Source organism: Saimiri boliviensis, chromosome 21 (assembly GCF_048565385.1).
Source record: "Saimiri boliviensis isolate mSaiBol1 chromosome 21, mSaiBol1.pri, whole genome shotgun sequence".
NCBI lineage: Eukaryota > Metazoa > Chordata > Mammalia > Primates > Cebidae > Saimiri > Saimiri boliviensis.
Window position 1 is genome coordinate 4,183,113 of NC_133469.1, and position 27,918 is coordinate 4,211,030.

Sequence of the window (27,918 nt, forward strand, 5' to 3'; positions counted from 1 at the left end):
CTGCTACATTACATGCTTGCTCAGAAAGAGCAATACAGTTCATTCCCTTATTAGTAGCCCTTGAAGTCACAACTAGTGAAGGGTAAAAGCAGAGAGCCTACGAACCTCAGTCACTCTCCCAAGACTTCCAATCGTCACTAGAAGAAATAGACTCTATTACTCACCTCCAAAACCAACTAGACTCTTTAGTGGCAGTCACCCTACAAAATCGCAAAGGTGTAAATCTCCTCACTGCTGAAAAAGGAGGTCTGTGCCTCTTTTTAGATGAATAATGCTGTTTCTACCTCAATGAATCTGGGTTAGTACAAGAGGCTGTCAAAAAACTCAAAAACCAAGCACAAAAACTTAAAGACAGTCAGTTGACCTGGACCCAGTAGTTCCGTAACTCCTGGGCACCCTGGCTACTGTCCCTCTTAGGTCCTGCCACAACCCTTTTCCTCCCAGCATTTGGCCCGTCTTTTAACGACTCCTCACCCGGTTTTTACAGGACGGTATTAACGCTCTCACCCATGGAACAATACAAGACATAACACTGCTCCAAGAATACTGACAGCTCCAGGAACGACAATCCCTACTACCTAGCCCCCCACCCAAACATTGCCCCAATCCACCAATAAGCAGCCAGATAACAACGGTACCCCTCTTCTATTACCTAGTGAAAGGCTGGAATGTTAGGGACAAGCTGCCTCAGAAAACCCACTCTGTGCAAGCTGACCCCTGCCCCCACTCTGATTGCTCTGCAGCTGCATGCCTCAGCTCCTATCCAGGTGCTACAATTAAGCAAAGCCTGATTACTGTGATCTGGGTACCTCCAGTGAGGATAGGGAAAACAAATGTTCATTATCCGTACTTGTAAATTCCTGTTTTACACATACTGTAAAATCTGGCTTTTTAAAACTGCCACCACAAAAGTCACAGGATGATGTATAGTAAGTCTGCCCCAAGTTAACAAACTACCTCTGTGCCTGTTACAAGCTGATAGATTATCTCAGTCCTGAAACTCCCTTACGCCCCTCACACTCCATATAAATCCCTCCTTTCATAACATCGGAGCTGTCTCCTCTGATTGTTATGAGGCAGCCTGGCAAGTTAATAAAACTTGCTTGCCCGACTTTGGGTCTACTGTTCTTTCTCTCGGCTAACCTTACAACTACAACTAAAGTCAAGGTACTATACCAGGTATTGTGAAGAGGATCAAGAAATATCACAGAGGTACACTTGCATGTAATGTGGTCATGGCCTCCTAGGAGGTTCTCAAGACCCTTTTAGGGAGTCCTGAAAACAAAGCTATTTTCACAATAATACTAAGACTTATTTGTCTGTTTCAGTGTCTTGACACTTGCACTGACAGTATGGATAAAATTGCTAGGCCTTAGCATAACTAAGATTTTTTTTTTTTTTTGAGACAGAGTTTCGCTCTTGTTACCCAGGCTGGAGTGCAATGGCGCGATCTCGGCTCACCGCAACCTCCGCCTCCTGGGTTCAGGCAATTCTCCTGCCTCAGCCTCCTGAGTAGCTGGGATTACAGGCACATGCCACCATGCCCAGCTAATTTTTTGTATTTTTAGTAGAGACGGGGTTTCACCATGTTGACCGGGATGGTCTCCATCTCTCGACCTCATGATCCACCCGCCTCGGCCTCCCAAAGTGCTGGGATTACAGGCGTGAGCCACCAACACACCCGGCACAACTAAGATTTAACACAAAAGTGTTTACAAGAATCCAGCTGTCAGGCCGGGTGCGGTGGCTCAAGCCTGTAATCCCAGCACTTTGGGAGGCCGAGGCGGGTGGATCACGAGGTAGAGAGATCGAGACCATCCTGGTCAACATGGTGAAACCCCGTCTCTACTAAAAATACAAAAATTAGCTGGGCATGGTGGTGCGTGCCTGTAATCCCAGCTACTCAGGAGGCTGAGGCAGGAGAACTGCCTGAACCTGGGTGGCGGAGGTTGCGGTGAGCCGAGATCGCGCCATTGCACTCCAGCCTGGGTAACAAGAGCGAAACTCCATCTCAAAAAAGAAAAAAAAAAAGAATCCAGCTGTCTTCTATTAAGCTAGACATTAAGGAAATTAAAAAAGTGGTAAACAATGTCTCTCTTCTAATTGGTTTTGGAAAATACAATTATATTTTATAAAATTGCTGTTTATGTTACCATGTAATGAATTGATTACTATTTGTACAGGGATCATTAAAATATGTTTAAATTTCCCAGTGTTAATTTCAAATACAATAAATGCTAATAGATAATAACCCATACGAACAAAAACCCTTGGGGGTCCTCAGTAATTTTTAAGAGCACAAGGGGGTTAATATCCAAAATTTGAGAGCCTTTGCCACATAAGACAGAAACCATCAAGCTTGTTTTTAGTTGGGAAAATCAGACATTTTTCTAGTTCAGTCTGTCCTGACTATTTGGAAAGAAAATCCGAAACAGTGGGAGCAAAAAGTTCATGTTAATGAATACTGTGCTTAATTGTCTTATGCTATTAATCTTCTTGGTAACCACCTGGTGATTCTAACAGAGAAAGTTTGGTATCCAACACTGAATGGTTGTATCTTCGTAACATCTTACCTCTTCCTTCTCTAATTTTGCTTGTTTGCGCTCCGCTGCTACATTTTTTTTCTTATTAAAATTAAACTGTGCATCTTCGTCGGCTTTTTGTAACTTTCTTTTCTTTTCTTCATATTCTCCTATAAGCTCTCCTGAAGTGCTGATTTCCTCAAAAAACTGGGTCCTTTCTTTGGGTTTTTTCAATGAAATCGACTCTACAGCTCCCTTTTAAAAACAGCAAAGCACATCAACATGTAAAATATAGTGATGTATTTTCAAAACTCTGAATCAAACAAAGTACCACAGCTACTTACCTGAAAAACTAAACAATTTTGTGCTTTGACTATTATGCCTATCTTTTCCAACTCTGAAATGTAAATAGAACGACTCACAAGATTATCATCAAAGTGAAATTCTGAGCATCCCCCTAAAAAAAAGAATAAAGCCTGTTAAAAAAATACCAGATATCTCTCAAAATCCATTGACAGTTTAATAAAATTACTTTTCTTATTGAGATGACCAGTTATGTAATATACATGGTAATAAATGCATTTAATGAGTCAACAAATATGGAGTGTCTATTATATGTCAAGGTCTATTTTACAGTGGCAAACAAAAGACATGAAAGTCTCTGATCTCAAGGAGCATATATCCTAGTCAGGATGTAAAAGGAAAATAAATTGCAGAACCCCTAACTCACTAAGCCAAAGAGAAAAGTCAAGCTGGGAACTAGGGCATGCAAACTTGCCTCCTATTTTGTTCCTAAATAATACAGCTGTTAAGATTTTTTAAAAAACTGCATGCCTCCCTCACAATTTAGCCACAGGGAAATTCCTTGTGGGCCCCAAGATCTTTACCCTAAAACAGTTCTGCTGAATTTCGACCTGACAAAATAAATTGATAGCTTATCTTTACATGTACAGGACAAAGGACAAAACTCAAAGTCATCCCTCTGCTCATTTGAGATAAATGCAAATGTGATTGACTCCTCTGCCCTATGTTTATCTTTTTTTTTTTCTGAGACAGTCTTGCTCTGTTGCCCAGGTTGGAGTACAGTGGTGTAATCTTGGCTCCCTATATCCTAGATTTCCTGGACTCAAGTGATCCTCCCACCTCAGCCTCCTAAGTACTGGGACTACAGGCTCATGCCACCACACACATCTAATTTTTTGTAGAGACAGTATCTCACCATGTTGCCTTGGCTAGTCTCAATCCTCCCGCTGTGGCCTCCCAAAGTGCTGAGATTACAGGAATGAGTCACCATGCCCAGCCTGTATTCTCTTTTTTTTTTTTTTTTTTTTTTTTTTTTTGAGACAGTCTCACACTATCATCCAGGCTGGAGTGCAATGTCACGATCTCCACTCACTGCAACCTCCGCCTCCTGGGTTCAAAGGATTCTCCTGCCTCAGCCTCCCGAGTAGCTGGGATTACAGGCGTCCACCACCATGCCCAGCTAATTCTTTGTATTTTTAGTAGAGACAGGGTTTCACTGTGTTGGCAAAGCTGGTCTTGAACTCCTGACCTCATGATCCACCTGCCTCAGCCTCCTGAAGTGCTAAGATTACAGGCGTGAGCCACGCACCCAGCCCCAGCATATATTATCTTATATAAAAATGCAGATTCACTGAGCTAGCCTAATGCGTAAGTGTCTATTCCTCTAACCTCATCACATGTGACTCACTGATCAAAGAATGCAACCACTGGTCTCTTACCTATCCACGTCCTTTAAAAAAAAGTTTCTTCCTCTTTCCCCAGCACTCGCCCTTTTCCTATAAATATATATATATACACACCACAAATTCAAATATTTCACACAAGTTGCTTTTTGGTCATAGAAAAAACTGTGTAAAGCCAAAAATATGCATAAAATTTGTTCCTCATGAAGAAAAACTAATAAAGAACCTCAAGAATAAATTTTATAATTTCTCTGTCTTCAAGGTACTCCCTCATCTCAACTAAATATCCAGATTTTAAAATATTTTTTTGACAGTAGGGCATTTGAACAATTATGTCTATTAAGGAAGAGCAGACATAATTGGAGAATTATGTGGAGAATCAAACAGATTCCGTTACTTGCTTCTGAGATTTGCTATGCAAGAGAAAAAAAGAATTCTAGCTCATTATGCCAGTAGAATAATAAATCATATCCTCCAAAGAAAGAAAAAATTAGCAATCTTAGTTGACTCTTAAAAAATAAAATGAAGCCAGGCGCGGTGGCTCAAGCCTGTAATCCCAGCACTTTGGGAGGCTGAGGCGGGTGGATCACGAGGTCGAGAGATCGAGACCATCCTGGTCAACATGGTGAAACCCCGTCTCTACTAAAAATACAAAAAATTAGCTGGGCATGGTGGCACGTGCCTGTAATCCCAGCTACTCAGGAGGCTGAGGCAGGAGAATTGCCTGAACCCAGGAGGCGGAGCTTGCGGTGAGCCGAGATCGCGCCATTGCACTCCAGCCTGGGTAACAAGAGCGAAACTCCGTCTCAAAAATAAAATAAAATAAAATGAAAAAAAATATTAAAAAATACCTCGGATAATCCTTGCAAATGTTTTCTCTTTGCCACTTTCCTCCACATATATAATTTTTACACTTGCAGATGAAGAAACAGGTTTTCCAATATGTGCTCCATGAATGAGTTCTTGAATACTTTTCACTCTTAAATTAGCTGGTTTCTCTCCCATTACAAAACTAAGTGCATCCATGACATTAGATTTTCCTGGGGGAAAAGAGATAAAACATTATTCATTCTTAACGATAAAAAGCCCTGCCCAGAGCTGATGAAATCAGGCAACCAACTGAAGTGAAATATAGCCAATACACATGTCCTTTTATATCAATGTCCAGAATGCGTGACTGAAAAATTTGATGTCGATAATTTGTTTCTTCTACGCATCTATTGTAGACTATTAAGAGGTCTAAATTTAAGGATTGAAATACACAAATCTAAATCCCAGCTCTCTTCCATTATTAGGTATCACAGCATGGCAAATCATTTGACTTCACGAAATTTCAGTTATCTTCATTTTGTAAAATATGGAAACTACCACCTAAGCATTGGTGGAACACCAAATCCTCACATACTTTAAAAAAGAGAGGCCAGCCTGGCGCGGTGTTTCAAGCCTGTAATCCCAGCACTTTGGGAGGCCGAGGCGGGTGGATCACGAGGTCAAGAGATCGAGACCATCCTGGTCAACATGGTGAAACCCCGTCTCTACTAAAAATACAAAAAATAAGCTGGGCATGGTGGTGCGTGCCTGTGATCCCAGCTACTCAGGAGGCTGAGGCAGGAGAATTGCCTGAACCCAGGAGGCGGAGGTTGCGGTGAGCCGAGATCGCGCCATTGCACTCCAGCCTGGGTAACAAGAGCGAAACTCTGTCTCCAAAAAAAAAAAAAAAAAAAAAAAAAAGGCTAAGACTGGGCATTGTGGCTCATGCCTGGAATCCTAGCATTTTGGGAGGCTGAGGTAGGCGGATCACCTGAGGTTAAGAGTTCCAAACCAGCCTGGCCAACATGGCAAAATCCCGTCTCTACTAAAAATACAAAAATTAGCTGAGCATGGTGGTGTAATGCCTGTAATCCCAACTACTCGGGACGCTGAGGCAAGAAAATCGCTTAAACCTAGGATGCAGAGGTTGCAGTGAGTAGAGATTGCACCACTGCACCCCAGCATGGGTGACAGAGGGAGACTCTTAACTCCAACTCCAAAAAAAAAAAGAAAAAGAGAGGCTAACTAAATCCACAATCTTTTCAAGGGCTAGATTAAAACTGTTTATGATTGGTATGAGAGTGGTGCTACAGAAAATTTATTAAATTTATATAGCAGGCCTGATATTGTTATCTTTTGAAAGTCCCACTTACAAGGTTGGCTGGCTCACAGGGATTTGGATTTGGATGCTGGGAGGGTTTCTAACATTACCTATTAAGACTGGCTCACTATGCCTAAACTATTTGTGTAAACAATATGATTTAAGCTGAACATATGCTTTCTTCCTAGAACTCTGGAATATTAATTTATAATTTCTTTTGAAAAAAGTCTGGCCTAAGATGATTCTGGAATTTGAGTACATGATAGGCAAATGGTGCCTATGGGACAATCTCCCAACAAAAAACACTGCACACTGACTTTAGTCAGGTTCCCTGGTGGGTAACATTTCACATGTGTGGACTAGTTGCTGAAGGAATGAAGCAATGAGTGACACCAATGGGTAAGGACTTAGAATCTTGCACCTGATTTCCTAAGACCTTGCCCTATATGCCCTTCCCCTTTGCTGAGTGTGCTTTGTATTTCTTCACTGTAATAAATCATACTGAGTCCAACTATATGTAGAGTACCGTGAGTTCTCCCAACAAATTAATCAACCTAAGGGTGGTGTGCCTTCCTAACTTCAATGTTAAATCTGTTACCCAACCACTGGCCCATGATTTTCTCCAAGACAATTTCCTAGGTGCAATGTCAATGCAGCTATCACCAACGCTATTACTTCCCCTTTTCGCATCTTCCCTATATCCACAAAGCAATTTCAATTTTCAGGCCAGGTACAGCAGCTCACACCTATAATCCCAGCACTTAGGGAGGCCCAGTTGGGAGGATCACCTGAGGTTGGGAGTTCGAGACTAGCCTGGCCAACATGGTGAAACCTCATCTCTACTAAAATGCAAAAAATATTAGCCAGCTGTGGTGGCACGTGCCTGTAGTCCCAGTTATGGGAGGCTAAGGCAAGAGAATTGCTTGAACCCAAAAGGCAGAGGCTGCAGTGAACAAAGCAAAGGAATACTACCAGCCACTAGAAATATGTCTTAATTTTAGAGGTTTAGGATCTTTCTAGAAAGAACTAGAAGTAAATTGCTTTAAATTTACTTAGCTGAGTCTCAATCAACTAACAGGCATGAAACAGCTTTTTTGAGTTAATGGATAATCTGCACATTGAGGGCCATTATAAGACAGTGCAAATAGCACAAGATAAACATTCACTGAATTAAATTATTAATTCATTACTTATTAAGAAACAGAGCTAAGCAGAAACTTTTTAAATCAGTGAGTCAATCCTTATTTAAATCTGCCTAAAATAAATACTTCCCCATCCATATCCATTCATTCCATTAATATTGTCCCTGCCTAATAAAGGTTATATTCTGTCGAGTCAAGGCAGCATAACATACCACAAAGTGGCAACAATCCAAACATCAATTGATGAATGGATAAACTAAATGTAGTATATTTATACAGTGGAATATTATCAGCAATAAAGAGGAAATAAGTACTAATACAAGAGGCAACATAGATGAACCTGAAAAAACATTATGCTAAGTCAAAGAAGTCAGACACCATATATAAGTCAGAAGGCCATATATTGTCTATTTATATGAAATGTCCCAAATATGTAAATCCACAGAAGTAGAAAGTGGATGAGCAGTTGCCAGGAGCTAGGCAGAGAGGAGATCATGGGGAGTGGTTGATAACGAGTACAAGGTTTCTTTGGGGGCAATGAAAATGTTTTGGAAGTAGATGGTGATGATGGTTGCACAACTTTTTGAATATACTAAAAATCACAGAACTGTTCATTTTATTTTGTGACAGTCTTGCTCTGTCACTCAGCCAGGAGTGCAGTGGCACCATCTCCATTCACTGCAACCTCCACCACCTGAGTTCAATCGATTCTCTTGCCTCAGCCTCCCAAGTAGCTGGGACTACAGGTGTGTGCCACCACGCCTGGCTAAGTTTAGTATTTTTAGTAGAGGCAGCTTTTCACTATGTTGGCCAGGCTTGTCCTGAACTGACGTCAAGTGATCTGCCCACCTCCACCTCCCAAAGCGCTGGGATTAAGGGTGTGAGCCACTGTGTCAGGCCTTATTGATTCATTATTGATTGAGACAGACTCTAGCTCTGTCACCCAGGCTGGAGTGTAGCAGCAGGGTCTTGGCTCACTGCAACCTCCCTCTCCTGGGTTCAAGCGATTCTCCTGCCTCAGCCTCCCGAGTAGCTGGGATTACAGGTGCACACCACCTTACCTGGCTAATTTTTGTATTACTAGTAAAGACCATTGCAAATACTCCAAAGGACCTCTCCAGACTTTAGTTTCTCCAATTATACAATGGAGAGAGCAGCTATCCGCCAGGCTAACCAAAGACGGTGCTGCCAGGAACTTAGCAGAAGCTCAGTAAAGTGGGTCATCGCTACATTCCAGGGTCAAAGCTCCCCTGGATCTAACTGGTGGTTTCTGGCTGCCTGGAACCCATTACCCCCTCGACAGCTCCCTGTCATTTCAACTTCGGATGCGAAAGGGAAAGGGACCAGAGTGACCAGGGCCAAGGGCCAAAGACGTCCCCGAAGCAGAAGGAATGAGGACAGAGAACAGGGCACAGAGTGAGGCTGGGACGGAGAAAAAGGGCCAGGACCCCCTGGGTGGAGGGCGAGGGTGGGGACCGAGGTGGGGCAGAGAGAAAGCATCAGGACCCCTGGGTGGAGAAGGAGGAGGGTGGGGACCCCAGGTGGGGTGGAGAAGCAGCGTCGGGATCCCCGGGAGGAGGAGGAGGAGGAGGGTGGGGACCCCGGGTGGGGTGGAGAGGAAGCGTCGGGACCCCTGGGAGGAGAAGAAGGGTGGGGACCCCGAGTGGGGTGTAGAGGAAGCGTCGGGACCCCCGGGAGGAGGAGGAGGAGGAGGAGGGTGGGGACCCCGGGTGGGGTGGAGAGGAAGCGTCGGGACCCCCGGGAGGAGAAGGAGGAGGGTGGGGACCCCGGGTGGGGCGGAGAGGAAGCGTCGGGACCCCCGGGAGGAGGAGGAGGGTGGGGACCCCCGGGAGGAGGGCGAGGGCCGGGGCGGAGGTGGGGTGGGGCCCCCGGGGTGTCCGACGAGGGTCGGGAGTCCGAGGCGGAGGTCGGGGGAGGTCAGGGGCCGAGGCGGGGCGAAGGGGAAGGGTCAGGACCCCCGAGGTGGAGGGCGAGGGCCGCGGTCGGGGTCGGGGTCCCGGCCCAGCCCCCGCGGCAGCCGCCCGCACCCCTGCGGCCACGTCCGGCCGGGACGGCTGGGGCGGCGGCGGCCTCTGGTCGCGCCTCGAGCTGCGCAGTTACCAGAGCCGTTGGGGCCGATAATGCAGGTGAACCTCCGGAAGGGGCCTATGACCTGGCGGCCCCGCCACGACTTGAAGTTCTCCACGAACAGCAGCTCCAGGTGCCCCATGACGCCGCCCTCCGCGCCTCAGCCGCGTCCTCACGAGCCCGCGGGGAAAAGCGCGGGAAGGGCTGCCCGAGTCTCGCGAGACGAGAGCGAGGCGCGGCGAGAGCGGCGCTGTTCCTTAGCAACGGGTTGTGGACGTGTCGGAGCCGGCGCGAGCGCCTGCACCTGCGCGGCGCTGCCGGGCCCCGCGACGGACCACCGCGCTGCAGGCTCGTCTTTCCCCGGCCGGACCCAGGGGGCCGACCCGCCCTGCGCTGTCTTCTAAAAACCCCTTAGGCTTTCCGTGGGTTCCCGAACCATGGCGGTGGCGCTGCCCAGGGACTTGCAGCAGGACGCCAGCCTGGCCAAGAGGAGGCACGCGGAGCTGTGCAGGCAGAAGCGGGTCTTCAACGCCAGGAACAGGATCATTGGGGTGAAAGGGCGGGAGCCGGGGCGGGGTCAGAGGGCGGATGCGGGCGAGCGGCGGCGTGGAGGGGAAAGGAGATGCGTTCTAGGATGAAACACCTGAGCCAGGAGGCTCCGGGCGGCACCGGGTTTTGCAGGAGAGAAGTAGCTTGAGGGGAGGAAGAATTCCATGCATCGGCCTTGCTGAAGGTGGGGGAGACCTGAGCAGGCTCTGTTATGCTCCCTCTCGACCTCGCCTGGAGTCACCAGCACTTCTCCCCTGAGCCAGGTTTTCTACAACTCTTACAATGGGGGCAAAGATTAAAAAATAATAAGTAGGATTTAGCCGGGCGCGGTGGCTCAAGCCTGTAATCCCAGCACTTTGGGAGGCTGAGGCGGGTGGATCACAAGGTCGAGAGATCGAGACCAACCTGGTCGACATGGTGAAACCCCGTCTCTACTAAAAATATACAAAACATTAGCTGGGCATGGTGGCACGTGCCTGTAATCCCAGCTACTCAGGAGGCTGAGGCAGGAGAATTGCCTGAACCCGGGAGGCGGAGGTTGCGGTGAGCCGAGATCGCGCCATTGCACTCCAGCCTGGGTAACAAGAGCAAAACTCCGTCTCAAAAAAAAAAAAAAAATAATAATAATAAGTAGGATTGTTATGCACGGAATAACATTATCTGGCTCTAATCTGTCTCCCGTTTTTCCATTTATAGGGAGACACTGAAGCCTGGGATGTTCAGGTTCATGACCAGAAGATAAAAGAAGCCACTGAAAAAGCTAGACATGAAACCTTTGGTGAGCATGTTCTGAATGCTCAACTATTGGTTTAGGGTCGTGTGCCTTTAGATTCCAGTCTTACCCGCTCCCCCTTTTTTTTTTGTTAATAGAGATGGGGGTCTCACTGTGTTGCCCAGCCTGGTCTGGAACTCGTGAATTCAAGTGATCCACGTCATTCTCCCAAAGTGCTGGAACTACAGGCATGAACCACTGTGCCCAACCCTCCTTTCTTCATATACATAAAAAGTTGTCATTTTCATACGCTTCCTCTTAAATTTCACAATTTCTTGGGCTCAGTTAACTTGATGCACTGATTCTTCTTCTCTTAAAACAGCTATTGAATTTGAATGTGGATTACAGGAAGTAGATTTTTAAGGATAAATGTATGTTTTCCTCTACTTTCTTAAAAAAACTGGGTAGGAAAAGCCTTAAACACAGAAAGACACACACACACTCTTTCTCTGCCCAGAAGTTTAAGACCCTCTATGGAGAACAGCTGTTTATACCAGACAACACATAAGCCCAGGTGCACACCCTTAAGCTGACTCACAGATAGACATGATTCAAATCACAGTATTCAAGTACCCTGAATACTATTATTCAAGTCACGATTATTCCACTTCAAATAGAACTCATTTTCCCATATCATGTTCAACAATTTCAACAGTTCTTGAAATTTTACACTTTGAGAGGCTGAAACTAGAGGATCACTTGAGACCAGGAGTTCTAGACCTGCCTGGGTAACAAAGTAAGACCCCCATCTCTGCAAAAAATAAATTGGAAAAAAAAAGAAAGAAATTTCAGTGTTTTGAAACACCATAAGGATTTTTATAATAGAGAAAAGCAAAATACAAAATTGTACAATGTGCTATTGATTGTTTTTAAAATATGCTTAGAAGACAGAAAGGAAATATAGCAAAACGTTAGCAGTGGTAATGTTGGAGGGACAGAATTATGAGTAAACTTTATTTTCTCCTTTATACTGTTCTATATGTTCCAAATGTTTCATCTTTTTTATTAATATTTTGTTATGAGGTAATTCAAACTTACAAAAACAATGTGACAGATACATATGTACCCGTCACCAGGCTAGATGTTAACATTTTGCCGAATTGGCTTCAGATAGCTTGAGTGTTTTTTGAGAATTTTATTTAATATACATACATATTTATGTAGAGCAGCAGCGCTCCCCCCACCGCATAATTTTCTTCTTTCTTTCTCCTCAGAAATGTTTATCATTCCCATGCATTTTTTTTTTCTTTTTTTTTTTGAGATGGAGTCTTGCTCTGTCACCCGGCTGGAGTGCCATGGTGAGATCTCAGCTCACTGCAGCCTCCACCTCCTTGGTTCATGTGATTCTCCTGTCTCAGCCTCCGGTATAGCTGGGATTAGAGGCGTGCACCACCACACTAGGCTCATTTTTTTGTATTTTAGTAGAGGCAGGGTTCCACCTTGTTGGCCAAGCTGGTCTCAAACTCCTGACCTCAGGTGATCTGCCCACCTTGACCTCCCAAACTTCTGAGATTACAGGCATGAGCCACCACCCCCAGCCCCCCTGCATTTTTATACCTGTACTCTTTGTTTATGTATATATGCCAAACAATATAAAATTGTTTCTATGTGTTTTAAAAACTTATATAAATGGCATCCTATTGAATAGATGCATTTGCAATATGCTTTTCTTTCATTGAGGTTTATATTTTTTTAAGTTAATCAGTGATTTACATATAGAGAGGATTCATTTTAGTTGTTTCATGGCATTTTGTTAAATGAATTAACTATAACTACAGTTTCTTCGTCCATTCCCCTGCTGATGGCTGGTTTGGGTTTTTTTTCAGTTGTTTTGTCATTGTGAACGCTGCTTCGATGACTGTCCATGTATTCTGTCCCTAGCACATCGTGAGAGGGATATCTAGAAGTGGAATTGATGGGTCAAAGGTAGTTTTGTGGGATGCTGCAGAATTACTTTGTTGTAAGTGTACCAAGTTACACTCCTACAAGCAGCAAATGAGATATCTTTTATTTTTTTCCTCGAAGTCTCCCTCCATCACCCAGCTAGAGCGCAGTGGCGTGATCTTAGCTCACTGCAGCCACTGCCTCCCACGTTCAAGCAATTCTCCTGCCTCAGCCTCCTGAATAGCTGGGACTACAGGCATGCACCACCACGCCCAGCTAATTTTTGTATTTTTAGTAGAAAGGGGATTTCACCATGTTGGCCAGGATGGTCTCGAACTCTTGATCTCATGATCCACCCATGTCGGCCTCCCAAAGTGTTGGGATTACAGGCAGGAGCCACGGCACCCAGCCACAAATGAGAGATCTTGTTTCCCCACATCCTTACTAATATGTGCCATTGTTAGGATTTTAAATATTTTGCCTCCAATTCGTTGGATGTTTCCCACCTTGCATGGGTGATCATCCTTTCATAAGTGTATTGATTACTCAGGTTTCTTTATAGTGATTTGCCTGGCTGTTCCTACATTTTGCCCATTTTGGGGGTTGGGTTTTTGGGTTTTAAAAATTGATTTGTTGGTACTCTTTGTATATTCAGTATAACAATCCTTTAATGGCTGTGTTACTTTCTTGGAGGGTTGTATTACTTTTGTAATCACTGAAAAAATTAGTTTTCAAAGTAGATTCATGGGCTGAGTGCAGTGGCTCACTTCTGTAATCTCAGTAACTTGGGGGGCTGAGGCAGAAAGACTGCTTGAGGCCAGGAGACCAGCCCAGGCAACATAATGAGGCCCTATCTCTTAAAAAATAAATAAATAAATAAATAAATAAATAAATAAATAAATAAATAAAATGGGGGCCGGGTATGATGGGTCATGCCTGTAATCCCAGCACTTTGGGAGGCCGAGACAGGCAGATCAAGAGGTCAGGAGTTTGAGACCAGCCTAGCCAACATAGTGAAACCTCATCTCTACTAAAAATACAAAAAAAAATTAGCCAGGCGTGGTGGCAGGCGCCAATAATCCCAGCTACTTGGGAGGCTGAGGCAGAAGAATTGCATGAACATGAACCCAAGAGGCCGAAGTTGCAGTGAGCTGAGATTGCGCCACTGCACTCCTGCCTGGGAGACAGTGGGAGACTCATCTCAAAATTAGAATAGAATAGATAGGATATTCAAACTTACTTTTTCCTCTGAATCCTAAGCTTATGGATATACGGTATCTCTTCCAGCTGCTGAAATGAGGCAAAATGACAAAGTAATGTGCATATTGGAAAACCGGATAAAGAGGGATCGGAAAAATCTCTGTAGGGCCATCGGTGACTTCCAGCAGAGCTTTCAGAAGCCAGAAACTCGCCGTGAATTTGATCTGTCTGACCCCCTAGCCCTTAAGAAAGATCTTCCAGCCCGGCAGTCAGATAATGATATTCGGAATACGATATCAGGAATGCAGAAATTCATGGGAGAGGATTTAAACTTCCACGAGAGGAAGAAATTCCAAGAAGAACAGAACAGAGAATGGTCCTTGCAGCAGCAGAGGGAATGGGAGAATGCCCGGGCTGAACAGAAACACGCAGGTAATGAAAGAGAAGGGACCAACCGGTCTCCATGCTCTCCTCCACAAACCAACCCTACAGTTTTTCTGCGTTGTTTTGTTTTTTGCTTTTTTAGCAACCCTACAGTTTGTGTGTGTGTGTTTTTTTAAGTCCTAATGTGCACGGCCACATGCTGCGTTGGCCCTGTGGGGAAAGAAAAGTCAGAGCCTGCCCTCCAGGAGTGAAACATCTCCAGTCACCCCTCAGTCAAGTGGTAAACACTTTGCATTTCAGGTCCCAGTGGGATGCTGGCGTGCAAAGGTAACTCAGAATCGGCCCCTGCCCTCCCAGCCTGCTAGGAAGGTGAATGGGAAAGATGCATGTCTTCCCAAGTCTCTTGGGTGCTGTGGTGAAAGTTCCTACAGGGGGCTGGGCACAGTGGCTCACGCCTGTAATCTCAGCACTTTGGGAGGCCGAGGCAGACAGATCACCTGAGGTCGGGGGTTCAAGACCAGCCTAACCAACACGGAGAAACCCCATCTCTACTAAAAATAAATAATTACCCAGGCGTGGTAGCCCATTCCTGTAATCCCAGCTATTTAGGAGGCTGAGGCAGGAGACTCGCTTGAATCGGGAGGCAGAGTTTGCAGTGAACTGAGATTGCACCATTATACTCCAGCCTGAGCAATAAAAGCAAAACTCCATCTCAAAAAAAAAAAAAAAAAAAAAAAAAAAAGATTCCTACAAGGAACTCAAGGAGTGTAGCTGCAGGCGTGGTGGTCATATGTCCTCACCAGGACTCCCCAAGCCCAGGGAACCTCTTAAGCAAATGCTCCAAGGCACAAAACAGCCTCTCATTGAAGGAACTGCAGAAAGCCCAATGCGTCCTGCGTTCACTGAGGTCAGCAGCACTCTGCTCTCCCAGCTCCTCTTCATGCATGTACCCAGGCAGCGCTGATCCTCCCAGCCACTTCTGTGCCAGGAAGACCCAGTAATGAAGATGACAACACCCTGCTCTCTTGGGGTGTGTCAGCGGGCAATGAAATAGTCAGGAGCTATGAGGAAGCCGAAACAAGGAGCAGGTCCAGGGAGAGACACACTCCATCTTGAGCCCCTCCTCTCTGCTTGTTAGTGCGCAGTCTCCTTGCTGAGCTCATGCTCCTCCCAGCCTCCTCTTACTCTCCATGAGTGATGTCTCCCCAGATTATCTGCTCCCATTCTCTCTGAACCTACTCCTACCAGATTTATGCCCCTCCCTGTTCCACTGGAACTGCCCTGGCCAATCTCACCGGTAACCTCCAGGTCGCCCGATCCAAGGTTGGTTTTTTGTTTTTCGTTTTTTTTAAGGCAGAGTCTTGCTGTGCTGCCAGGCTGGAGTGCAAAGATGCAGTCTCAGCTCACTGCAGCCATGCCTCCCAGGTTCAAGTGATTCTCCTGCGTCAGCCGCCGGAGTAGCTGGGACTACAGGCATACACCAACACGCTCAGCTCATTTTTGTGGTTTTGGTAGAGATGGGGTTTCACCATGTTGGCCAGGATGGTCTTGATCTCTTGACCTTGTGATCCGCCCGCCTTGGCTTCCCAAAGTGCTAGGATTACAAGCATGACAGCCTTGATGGCCTGCACCCAGCGGGCCATTCAGAACACTGTGCCATTGCACTCCAGCCTTGGCAACAAAAGCGAAAACTCATGTCAAAAACAACAACAACAAGAAAAAGCAGTGTGGGGTTTGGACAGCAGCACCCTACCCCGTGGATCCCAGCTTCAAGCCCACTAATGGCTTCCCATGAACATGGAGAGGGATGCAGAATCCTCCCGCAGACCATAGGCTCTGCCCACCCCTTGCTCTTGACTCTGCCCTCTCCACTGGCTATGTTCCTGCTGTCTTCCTCTTTCACTTCTGGATTCTGCTCAATCTTTTCCCACCCCAGAATCTCTGCACCTGCTCCCAACCCACTTCTTTTGTCCTGTAGGTCTCGAACGTCATTTCCGGGGCTGTAGAGTGTCTCTTTCTCACTGTAAGGATGTAGCTGCGTCCGCATAGAGCAGGACAGCAGGGGGCACAGCACCAGCCTGTCCCAGGACCCCAGCATGGTAGTGATCACCGGCACTCAGCAGGTCCTGTCATTATTGTTCCCACCTCATGCTCACGGCTGAGGACGTGGTAGGAGGCAAAGGCACGAATGGCCACGCGGCAGGGAGAAGGCGCTCCTGTGGCCAGGTGGGTCTGATTGCGTCTCGCCTCCTTTCAGAGGCCTTCTACACGGAGACCAGGCTGCAGTTTGATGAGACAGCCAGGCACCTACAGAAGCTGGAAAGCGCCACCCGAAAGGCGGCCTGTACGTCTGTGAAAGAGTTCAACAAGAGCCAGGTATAGGTACCCCGATACCCCAGGCTCCGCGACCGGAGGGGAGGACGAATCCACCGCAGCTTCCCGAGGCTCTCCTGCCTCCCTGGGAATCCCAGTCTCAGTCCACTCCCCTGGCCACATCACCAGCCCTGATGGAGCCCCTGACGGGCTGCCTGATTGATTACAGAGACGGATGAGACCCAGTCCTGTCCCCTGATCTCTGAGTCTTGGAAGGAAACCTGCCCAACTCCCTTTTCCACACCTCAGTTTCTTCTGTAACATGAGTACGGTGACATCCACTAGACTTTTACTGCCTAGCTCTGCTGCCACGCCTGCCGCTGGCTTCGTTCTTCCCCTCTCCGAGCTCCCGTTTACCGAGAACACGTACATGGATGCTCACTGATGGCAGGGTGGGAGACTACTGTGATGAGCTCGGACAGTAGGGTCTTCTGAAAGCTCCTGCCTCCTCTAAACTCTGGCCCCCCTCCTCCCACACACTGCCCTCCCCTCCAACCTGATGCTGAAGTTGCTGAAGTAGATCCTTCTCTGTTTCTTTGTTTTTTGTTGTTGTTTTTTTTTTTTTTTTGAGGAGGAGTTTCGCTCTTGTTACCCAGGCTGGAGTGCAATGGCGCGATCTCGGCTCACCGCAACCTCCGCCTCCTGGGTTCAGGCAATTCTCCTGCCTCAGCCTCCTGAGTAGCTGGGATTACAGGCAGGCGCCACCACGCCCAGCTAATTTTTTGTATTTTTAGTAGAGACGGGGTTTCACCATGTTGACCAGGATGGTCTCAATCTCTTGACCTCGTGATCCACCCGCCTCGGCCTCCCAAAGTGCTGGGATGACAGGCTTGAGCCACCGCGCCCGGCCCTGTTTTTTGTTTTTGAGGCACGGTCTCACTCCATCACCCAGGCTGGAGTGTGGTGGCGTGATCATGGCTCCTGCAGCCTGAGCCCAGGCTCAGGTGATCCCCCACGTCAGCCATCTGAGTAGCTGGGACTACAGGCCTGTGCCACCATACCCAGCTAATTTTTGTATTTTTTTGTAGAGACAGGGTTTTGCCATGTTGCCCAGGGTGGTCTCAAACTCCTGAGCTCAAGCGCTCTGTCTGCCTCAGCCTCACAAAGAGCTGGGATTCTTTTTTTTTTTTTTTTTTTTTGAGACAGAGTTTCGCTCTTGTTACCCAGGCTGGAGTGCAATGGTGCGATCTCGGCTCACCGCAACCTCCGCCTCCTGGGTTCAGGCAATTCTCCTGCCTCAGCCTCCTGAGTAGCTGGGATTACAGGCACGCGCCACCATGCCCAGCTAATGTTTTGTATTTTTAGTAGAGACGGGGTTTCACCTTATTGACCAGGATGCTCTCGATCTCTCGACCTCGTGATCCACCCGCCTCGGCCTCCCAAAGTGCTGGGATGACAGGCGTGAGCCACCGCGCCCGGCCAGAGCTGGGATTCTTTTACTCATGGAAATTGGAGCTCACCTCCTTCCCCTCCCTCCCCCAGCAAGGTTTTCTTTTCAAATGCAATTCTGTTTTCGGTGGGTGAGGACTTGGCCAGATTGATCATATTCTCTTGTCAGCTACAACTGTGGTCCCTAGAGACCACATGGGTCCCGATCCATTGGAGAGGAGAATACCAGAGCCCGGCCTCATGTTCATGTGTCATTACAGAGCATATGCTATAATTAAAGTACAGTAGTGCCACACTGTGAACTAATTATTTTGGAGATACAAACTCTACTGTTCTGCTGGTGGGGGCGGGCAGTCGAAAATCCCAGAGAGGCTGGACCAGACACCAGAGAATGTGGGTTGTCAACACCGGGGAGAGAAATGAGGAGAGCAAACTGGGTGCTGGGGAGGACCGAGGACAAAGCAAGACACCAGGTGTCCGAGCTCACCACCCAGTGAGCTGCAAAGGTCAATATTATTATTAAAACAATATTAAGGCCGGGCGCGGTGGCTCAAGCCGGTAATCCCAGCACTTTGGGAGGCCGAGGCGGGTGGATCACGAGGTCAAGAGGTAGAGACCATCCTGGTCAACATGGTGAAACCCCGTCTCTACTAAAAATACAAAAAAATCAACTGGGCATGGTGGCGCGTGCCTGTAATCCCAGCTACTCAGGAGGCTGAGGCAGGAGAATTGCCTGAACCCGGGAGGCGGAGGTCGCGGTGAGCCGAGATCGCGCCATTGCAGTCCAGCCTGGGTAACAAGAGCGAAACTCCGTCTCAAAAAAACCAATATTAAATATAAAACAATATTGTTATTATTACTTTGAGACTAACTCTCACTCTTGCCCAGGCTGGAGTGCAGTGGTGTGATCTCAGCTCACTGCAACCTCTGCTTCCTGAGTTCAAGTGATTCTCCTGCCTCAGTCTCCTGAGAAGCTGGGATTACAGGGGCATGCCATCATGCCTGACTTCTGTTGTTGTTGTTGTATTTTTAGTAGAGACAGGGTTTCAACATGTTGGTCAGGCTAGTCTCGAACTCCTAACCTCAGGTGATCCACTTGGTTGGCCAATATTTAAAATCCCAGTAACAGTTAGCTGCTCTTAGTAGTCACTATGTTTAGCAGCCCTACCACAGAGGCGTGATTAATCAAACTTCACAGGCTCAGGCCCAGGTACCATGGCTCATGTATGTAATCTCAACACTTTGAGAAGCTGAGGCGGGAGGATCATTTGAGCTCAGGAGTTCAAGACTAGACTGGGCAATATAGCGGGACTCTGTCAGTTTAAATTAGCCAGGTATGGTGGCACACCCCTATAGTCTCAGCTATTTCGGGGACTGAGGTAGGAGAATCGCTTGAGCCTGCAGTGAGTTGAGTGTACCATTGCACTCCAGCCTGGGCAATGGAGTAAGACCCTGTCTTAAAAAAAAAAAAAAAAAAAAAAGAGGCCAGTGCATTGCCTCACACCTGTAATCCCAGCACTTTGGGAGGCTGAGGTGGGTGAATCAGGAGGTCAGGAGCTCAAGATCATCCAGGCCAGTATGGTGAAACCCCCGTCTCTGCTAAAAATACAAAACATCAGCTGGGTGCAGTGGTGGGCCTCTGTAATCCCAGCTACTTGGGAGGCTGAGGCAGGAGAATCTAGGAGGTGGAGGTTGCAGTGAGCAGAGGTCACACCACTGTACTCCAGCCCAGGCAACACAGTAAGACTCTGTTTCAAAAAAACAGAAAAGAGCCTTGAAAGGATGAGCTGTCTTTCTCAGGGAGTACTCAGTGGCAAGTCCAGTATTTGAACATGGGCCCGTCCAGTTGCAAAGCCTGTGCCGTGTGACTCAAGGAAGGTGGCCTCTGGTGAGCACCTGTGGAATGCTGGCCCCTTGCAAACTGCCCTGTCCATGTGTTATGGAGGACAACTGTTAACCCAAGTACATGTCTCCTGCGCCATCTCCTGACTTCACAGAGAAATGACTGCAGCCCCGAGAGGGGAGGTTGACTTGTGCAGGTCACACAGCCAGGGACCTCCCAGGGAATGGAACAGAATTAGACCTGGAATTGATTTGTACTGGCGACTGCGGCATGTAGAACGACCGAGGTGACAGTGCATTTTCTGCCTTTGAGAAGTCATCACCCTTGCGAGTCACTCTGTCGGTGTTCTTTGCGGCCCACCAATGTCCAAGGGTTGCCAGGGCAGAGCCCTGCCCTGGGTGGGGCCAGGCCAACGCTGGGTGGTGGCCTAACCCAGGGAGGGAGCTCCCTGCCTTGGCAAGCTGGTGCAAGACCCAGAGCTCTTATGCACACCCCCAGGAGGGGGTGATCCCCTGAGTCCAGCCCACCTGCCCAGCAGTGCTCAGGCAGAGGTTCCGGGACCCTCCCACATCCGCACCTGACAAGTCTCCCCTCCACCCGGCTCCTGCTGCCCTTAGCATATCCTTCCCTCGAGGGCCCGCAGGGAGATTTGCTGGCCTGCGTATCAGAAGACCCCTGGGGTCACTCAGACCATCTTTCATGTCTTCACCTGCTTAGGCCATTGAGTCAGCAGAAAGGAAAAAGCAAGAGAAAACACAGGAACAAGAGGACAACTTGGCCGAGATCAGCAACCTGCTGCGTGGGGACCTGCTGTCTGAGAACCCGCAGCAGGCAGCCAGCTCCTTCGGGCCCCACCGCGTGGTCCCCGACCGCTGGAAGGGCATGACCCAGGAGCAGCTGGAGCAGATCCGCCTGGTCCAGAAGCAGCAAGTCCAGGAGAAGCTGGTGACTGCCCCTCCCCTTTTCCCAGAGCCCGCCGAGCCGGCCCCTGTGCTCCTGCTGCCTCCCAGGCACCAGCCTCCTCGCAGCAGGCCCTGTGCTCTGCCCTAGGAGCTGGCCTCAGGGAGTTTCCCTTCTAGTCGGGGGAGACAGGCCAGATAATCTCACACCCATATACTGTGGCATCAGGAGGAGGAGTGCCAGGAAGGAGGGCAGTAGACTGGGTACATGTCGAAGCAGAGACCCAAAATCAGGCAAGAAGGGAGCCGTGTGTGGACCTGGGAAAAGGGCGAGCAGGCGGGGGAGCTGCGAGGGCACAGGCCTTGAGGCGGGACCCGTCAGAGCTGCTGGGAGAAGAGCGAGGAGCCTGGTGCCTGCGGTGGACTGGGGGGTGGGCAGGCGCCGAGGCCTCAGAGGCAGAGGGTCGAGGTCCTGCAGGAAGGCTACTGGGGCGGACGTCGGCTTCTTCTGTGACCGAGACAGGGAGCTCTGGAGGGTTTTGGACGGAGGAGGGACAGGTTCCGACTTAGGTGGCACAGGATCCCCAGCCGGAGCCCCCTGTGTTGAAGGTGGACGCTAGGGCCTGAGGGCGAAGGCAGGAAACCTCCAGGAAGGCCTCTGCAGTGCTCACGGTGAGAGGCCGTGTTGGCCGGGACCACAGCACTGGCAGGGGGGTTGCTGGGCAGGGCTCAGATTCCGGATGTATTCTGAAGCTAGAGTCTACAGCGCTGGATGAAGGATTGGGTGGGGGCGTGTGAAAGAGAGGAATGAGAAATGACTCCAGGCCTTGTGGCCCGAGCAACTAGAGGGGTGGAATTGGCATTTCCAGAGATGGGGAAGACAGTGGGAGGAGCAGGTGGAAATCAAAATTACAATTTTAGATACCTGAAGTATGCAAAGTTCATTAGATAGCTGTATCTATTAGGATTAGATTTGCTTGAATGTGGCAGAAAACCACAAATTACAGCATCTTAAAATAGTCTCTTGCATGTAGTCTGAATCCTCAGGAAAACAGTCCAGGGCTCATATGGCAGCTCTGTGGTCACTGACTGATGTCCTGCTAACTGTCTCCTGGCTGTCACTTCTTAGTGCAGGATGGCTGCTTGAGCACCAGCCATCACGTGCATAGTCCAGCTACCAGGAAGGAGGCATGGAGAATTTCACTTATATTTCATCAGACAACACTTAGTCACGGAGTTGCCCCAACTCTAAAGAAGGGAGGGAAATGTCACACTTATTCCAGGCAGTGACGTGCTGGTGATTCTTTTACTAAGGAAGAATGAAAAATGGCTACTGGGAGAAAAGTGGTATTTTCTGCCACAACCTCCAATTAAAGCCCAGCTGGATATGTAACATAGAGCTCAGAACAAGGTCTGGGCCGGAGGCATAAATGTGAGTCGTCACCTGCAGAGAGTATGTATATACACATTTTGAGACAGAGTCTCACTGTATCACCCAGGCTGGAGGCAAAGTGCAACCTCTGCCTCCCAGGTTCAAGTAATTCTCCTGCCTCAGCCTCCTGGGAAGGTGGGATTACAGGCGTGCCCCACCACGCCCAGCTAATTTTTGTATTTTTAGTAGATCCCTCTGCTCCTGGTCTCAAGTGATCTGCCCATCTCAGCCTCCCAAAGTGCTGGGATTACAGGTGTGAGCCACTGTGCCTGGCCCTACAGAGAGTATTTAAAGCTGAGGACTGAGTCCTGCTCCCCCCTGGGGTCCCCCTTCTCACTACCACCGTTTATAAAGAGCAAAGGGGCCTGAGAAGGGGCCACCAGGGAGGTGGATGGATGCAAGCCGTGGTTTCCTGGAGGCCAAGTGAGGAAAGGTGTTTGGGAGGGAAGGAGAGGGGAACCCCTGGGTCAGACACTGCTGCCCGGCTGTGGGCTAAACGCTGGATCCGGCACCATGGTGGCCGCCGGGGACCGTCAGGAAGGAGCATGTTTGGAGAGGAGTGGGGCCGACAGCCTAATGGGCTCAAGAGAACAGGCAGGAAAGAAATGGAGATGGCAAATGTAGACAACACTTAGGAGCGTTTGCTGTAAAGGGTGCAGAGAAATGGAGTGGTAGCTGGTCGGGGCCATGGCGTGAAGGGCAAGCTTCTGTCTGTCTGTTTTGATTATGTAAATAACACCATACTTCTGAGACTGATGCCAGAGGAGAGACTTGCTGGAGCCATGTCCCTGGGCTGCGGGTGAGCAAGGGACATGGAGTGCTGTTGAGGGCTTGGTGTGGCCTGGGAGCTCAGAGAGCCATCATGGGAGCCATGGGAAGGAGCGTCAGGGTGGGAGCTTGGGGAGCCTCTTCCAGAGCCTCTCTTTTCTAGTGAAATTGACCAGCAGGATCAGAACAGAAATTAGACCTGGAATTGATTTGTACTGAGAGCTGTGGCTCAGGAGCACTGAAGTGACAGTGCATTTTCTACCTTTTAGAAGTTAAAGTTTTTCTACCTTTTAGAAGTAGAATTGAGGGAGGGGGAGTTAGTGCTACATGGTCACCTAGAAGAGCCAGAAAGGGAACAGCCTGGAGGAAGGGGACAGGGTGGTCGGACAGTGCCCAGGGCCCACTTGGGAGGGTCATAGTCATGACCTTGAAGTGACCCAAAGAGAGCCCTTTTGGGTGTCCCCACCCATGCTTAGCCAGATTCATCATGGTCACCGCCTGCCTGACCAAGTGAAGGGCTCAGGGGGCCGAAGGAATCGGCCTGGGAATGTCTGCCGTGAGACAAACCAGGGGGCCAGAGAGAGAACGGAAAAGTGGCGGCCAGCGGACTGCAGGTCACAATTCAGGGGGCGCATAGTCGTGGGAGTCAGGGTCTTGGAGAGAGAGTGGAAGAGGCAGGTCACAGCAGTGAGACTGTTGGGGCAGCGTTACTGGTAATGACAAAGGAAGGGTGGAGGGTCCCAAAGGGAGGGTCTCCAGCCCGCAGCACTGGCCAGGTGGGGCCCGCAGTCTGTGGTTTCAAAAGCCCCTAGGGGATTCTGATGCCCACTCAAGCTTGAGAACTACTGGTATGGTGTGCCCAGAGGGTGAGAAGGTGAAACTGGAACTAGGTCTTTGAAGAGGAGGCGGGAGAGCTGAGCAGCGGGGACAGGGGAGGGCCGTCTCTGCGCATGCCGAAACCACTGAGAATCTGGCAGGAGAGGTCTGGAGAGGGTCTCAAACCTGCAAAGGAGGGTGGGAGAGGCCAGGCTGGGTGGCAGATGCCATCGTTGGTGTTAGCTTCTGATTTGGTGGGTCCGGGAAGGACAAGGGGCAGTGGCGGGGGTGTGGACCAGGGCATGAGGAGTGGGTGGGGCACCTTCCTCCCTGCAGGCCAGAGGTGCACGTGTGTGGGAGAGGCTGCAGTGGGGCCAGGACCTGGGTAGGCAGGAGGCGTGAGGCTTAGGAAGTAGTCCAAGGTGGAAAGAGCCCCAAGGCTGGAGTCGGGGTCCGGGGCCCTGCTCTGTGCTTCAGGACTGCAGCTCTGCCTGTACTGTCTGGCACAGATGGTCGGCCAGCCATCCTGAAAGCAGTATGGTTGTCTAGTTTTCATTTTTTATAGAAAATTAGGACAGCCGGGTACACCTGGCTCACGCCTATAACCCCAGCACTTTGGGAGGCCGAGGCGGGTGGATCACGAGGTCAGGAGATCGAGACCATCCTGGCCAACATAGCGAAACTCCATCTCTACTAAAAACATAACACAAAACAATTAGCTAGGTGTGGTGGTACACACCTGTAATCCCAGCTACCCAGGAGGCTGAGGCAGGAGAACTGCTTGAACCCAGGAGGCAGAGGTTGCAGTGAGCTGAGATAACGCCACTGCACTCCAGCCTGGCGACAGAGTGAGACCCCGTCTCAGAAAAAGAAGAAGACGACAGAAAAGCACAAAGGGAGCAAAACGCATGAAACCTCCCCACTCAGAAATACCGCCCTTCCTTTCTGGGTTGTTCCACCCCCTTTTCTGTGCTTGGCGGTACCTGGGAAAGCCGGGATCTTGCAGTGAACAGCCGGGCTTTTTGCTCTGCTCTTAGCCCAGGTTAGTGTGTCTCGTGCCATTCCCTGTTTTCGACCAACCAGCTTGTGTGATGACCCCAGGCTCCTGAGAGCAGCCTGCCTTTACAGCAGGGACACTGACGTTCGTGGGAGCCAGGTGACTTGCCTAGTGGGTGGCAAAGACTGCCAGCCTGCCTTCAGTCCCAGGATGGGGCCACCCAGGTTCCTGTGCCACGCACCAGACACTTATCCTTGCTCATTTGGCGGGAGGAAGCTCTGCCCTAAAACTGGCAAAAATGGGCAAAGGGGACTGGTCTTCACGTGGGAAAGTGCCCCTCCCGTCACGTAAATGCAGCTTCCTCTTCCAGGGCTCTGGGGTTTTCACAGAGCAGTCTGGAGGGCGGTGAGAAATGAGCTGAAACATAGCAACTCAGGGGTTGGGGTGCCCCTCTAAGATCATGACCTTCTTGTCACAAGTGAGGCTGTGGTGTCTGCATGTTCTGGAAGCTGCCCGAATGATCTGCGTTCAGCTGTGGGGCAGCAGGCCATGGCTCATGGAGGTGGTGCTGACCCAGCCAGGGAGCCCCCTGAGGACCTAAGGAGGAAGACCCTGGCCCAGCCTGCACCTGGGAGCCCTGCCCCCGGGAGCCAGGAGTGGAGGCCGCTGTAGGAATTGAGTCCCTGCTGCGCCTTCAGGAGAAAGAGGGCGGCCAGCACCTCCTGGTGGTGGAGGGCAGCTGGGCCACATGGAATGAGGGCAGGCTGGGGCTCTCCTCTGGCTTCCTGCATAACATAGTCACCTACCTGCCCCTCCTCTGAGCCTCGGTTTCCCCATCTGTAGAATGAGCGGCCAGGCCTCCTGGACAATCCCCTTGGGCTCTTTGGACCTGCGGAAAGGTGATGGTGAGTCATCTCTTCCTTCCAGAGGCTCCAGGAAGAGGAGCGCCAGCGAGACCTGGACTGGGACCGTCGGCGGATTCAGGGGGCTCGCGCCACCCTGCTGTTTGAGCGGCAGCAGCGGCGCCAGCAGCGTGACTTGCGCAGGGCTCTGGACAGCAGCAACCTCAGCCTGGCCAAGGAGCAGCATTTGCAGTGAGTGCTGGATGGGACCAGGGCCGCCCGGGACCGCAGGCCTATGGAGGGCAAGGACAAGGAGGGGCCAGGAGGGAAACACCCCACCCTGGGTGGTCCTCATCTGGGCACTGGGGACCTCAAGCAGGCTGACTCAGGTTGACAGACCCATGGGCCACAGGTCACTGCTGTCCACATGGGGTGCATAGATGGAGGGCACCGGAAAGCCCCAGGGAAGAGCACTGAGTCTGCTGGGGGAGTCAGGAAGGCTTCCTGGAGGAGGCTTCATGGCTGAGACCCAGAAGGAGGATGGTACTTCCTACTCAGGAACGGCTTTCCAGGCAGAGAGAGGGGCTCCTGACCTGCCCCAAAAAAGCCTGGAGTCTCTTAGTTATAGACAGGACCCCAAGAGTTGAGAGTTCCAGCTACAGGAAAATGTCAAATTTGATCACACAGGTGAACTTGCTACTGAAAAACGCAGTATACATCTACTTGTTTATCAAACTATGGGCTTAAAGTCAGGAGGGACCCAGGAATATTTTCTCCAATTTGATGTCTGGTTGCTGGTGGGTCCATCTGTTATCATCACTTCTGTTGAGGGCCTAAAAGGAGCATTAAGAATGATCTGAAGGCCGGGCGCGGTGGCTCAAGCCTGTAATCCCAGCACTTTGGGAGGCCGAGGTGGGTGGATCACGAGGTCAAGAGATTGAGACCATCCTGGTCAACATGGTGAAACCCCGTCTCTACTAAAAACACAAAAAAATTAGCTGGGCATGGTGGCGCGTGCCTGTAATCCCAGCTACTCAGGAGGCTGAGGCAGGAGAATTGCCTGAACCCAGGAGGCGGAGGTTGCGGTGAGCCGAGATCGCGCCATTGCACTCCAGCCTGGGTAACAAGAGCGAAACTCCGTCTAAAAAAAAAAAAGAAAATAAAAAAGAATGATCTGAAAAGCCAAGCCTGATGGCACACAGTTTAAATCCCAGCCACTGGGGAAGCTGAGGCGGGGGGATCACTCAAGCCCAGGAGCTGGAGGCTGCAGTGAGCCCTGATCGCACCACTGCACTCCAGCCTGGCTGACAGCGCGAGACCTTGTCTCTAAAAAAAGAAAACAATGATCTGATAAATTAAATGGGGTGAACAGAGCATCCAGTCACTCCCATAGAGGTTTCATTTTAATATGTCCCCACATTTTACTGTTAGAAGTCCCTAATCTAATTGCAGTGTAATTATAAAGTGAGCTCGCCGCTGAGGAGCAGTTGAGATGGATCACTTTTTTGAGCTCGTTAGGTGTGAAATGTATTCTGTATTTTGGGGGTAACGCTAAAAAAAGTTTGTGAGCCTTTTCAAAAAAACAACAACAGAGAATACTTAGGGAGTACACATATTTGCTGAGTTTTTTTTCTCCTTTTGTTTCATTATCAGGAAAAAATATATGAATGAAGTCTATACAAATCAGCCCACAGGAGATTATTTCACACAATTTAATACAGGAAGTCGATAATCAAGAAGACGCCTTTGTTCCGGTCATTTACGTATAAAGAGTGGCAACCTTAAAGAGTCACATTTATTTTTAAAAAATACATTCCTGGGCAGGCGTGGTGGATCACACCTGTAATCCCAGCGCTTTGGGAGGCCAAGGAGGGCGGATCACAAGGTCAGGAATTTGAGACCAGCTTGACCAGCATGGTGAAACCCCGTCTCTACTAAAAATACAAAAATTAGTTGGGCATGGTGGTGGGTGCCTGTAATCCCAGCTACTTGGGAGGCTGAGGCAGGAGAATTGCTTGAACCCAGGAGGAGGAGGTTGCAGTGAGCTGAGACCACACCATTGCACTCCAGCCTGGGTGACAGACCGAGACTCTGTCTCAAAAAAAAAAAAAAAAGTACACTCCTTGGTCCACAAGTACCCTTCAGCTGTAATCATCCACTGTGGACAAAACATTTTTCTAA

The 27,918-nt window shown here is 49.2% G+C and overlaps 2 protein-coding genes across 3 annotated transcripts in view; one reads left to right on the forward strand and one right to left on the reverse strand.

Moving 5' to 3' along the window:
- SMC1B (structural maintenance of chromosomes 1B) overlaps positions 1-9,759 on the reverse strand; it is an 83,073-nt gene extending 73,314 nt beyond the window's left edge. For both annotated transcript variants that reach the window (XM_039463154.2, XM_039463153.2), the window contains exons 1-4: positions 9,623-9,759; positions 5,080-5,268; positions 2,867-2,979; positions 2,574-2,777 (exon numbers count right to left, since the gene is read on the reverse strand). In XM_039463154.2, the coding sequence (XP_039319088.2) occupies positions 2,574-2,777; positions 2,867-2,979; positions 5,080-5,268; positions 9,623-9,731 (615 nt within the window). In that variant the 5' untranslated portion in view covers positions 9,732-9,759. The remainder of the gene's footprint in view (positions 1-2,573; positions 2,778-2,866; positions 2,980-5,079; positions 5,269-9,622) is intronic.
- Positions 9,760-9,873: 114 nt separating this feature from the next.
- On the forward strand, positions 9,874-27,511 carry RIBC2 (RIB43A domain with coiled-coils 2). Its single transcript, XM_039463160.2, has 7 exons — positions 9,874-10,140; positions 10,835-10,916; positions 14,082-14,426; positions 16,636-16,754; positions 20,701-20,928; positions 25,823-25,989; positions 27,391-27,511. Exons 1-7 carry the CDS (start codon positions 10,027-10,029, stop codon positions 27,467-27,469), a joined length of 1,134 nt encoding a protein of 377 aa, XP_039319094.2. The 5' UTR covers positions 9,874-10,026; the 3' UTR covers positions 27,470-27,511.
- The last annotated feature ends 407 nt before the right edge of the window (positions 27,512-27,918 follow it).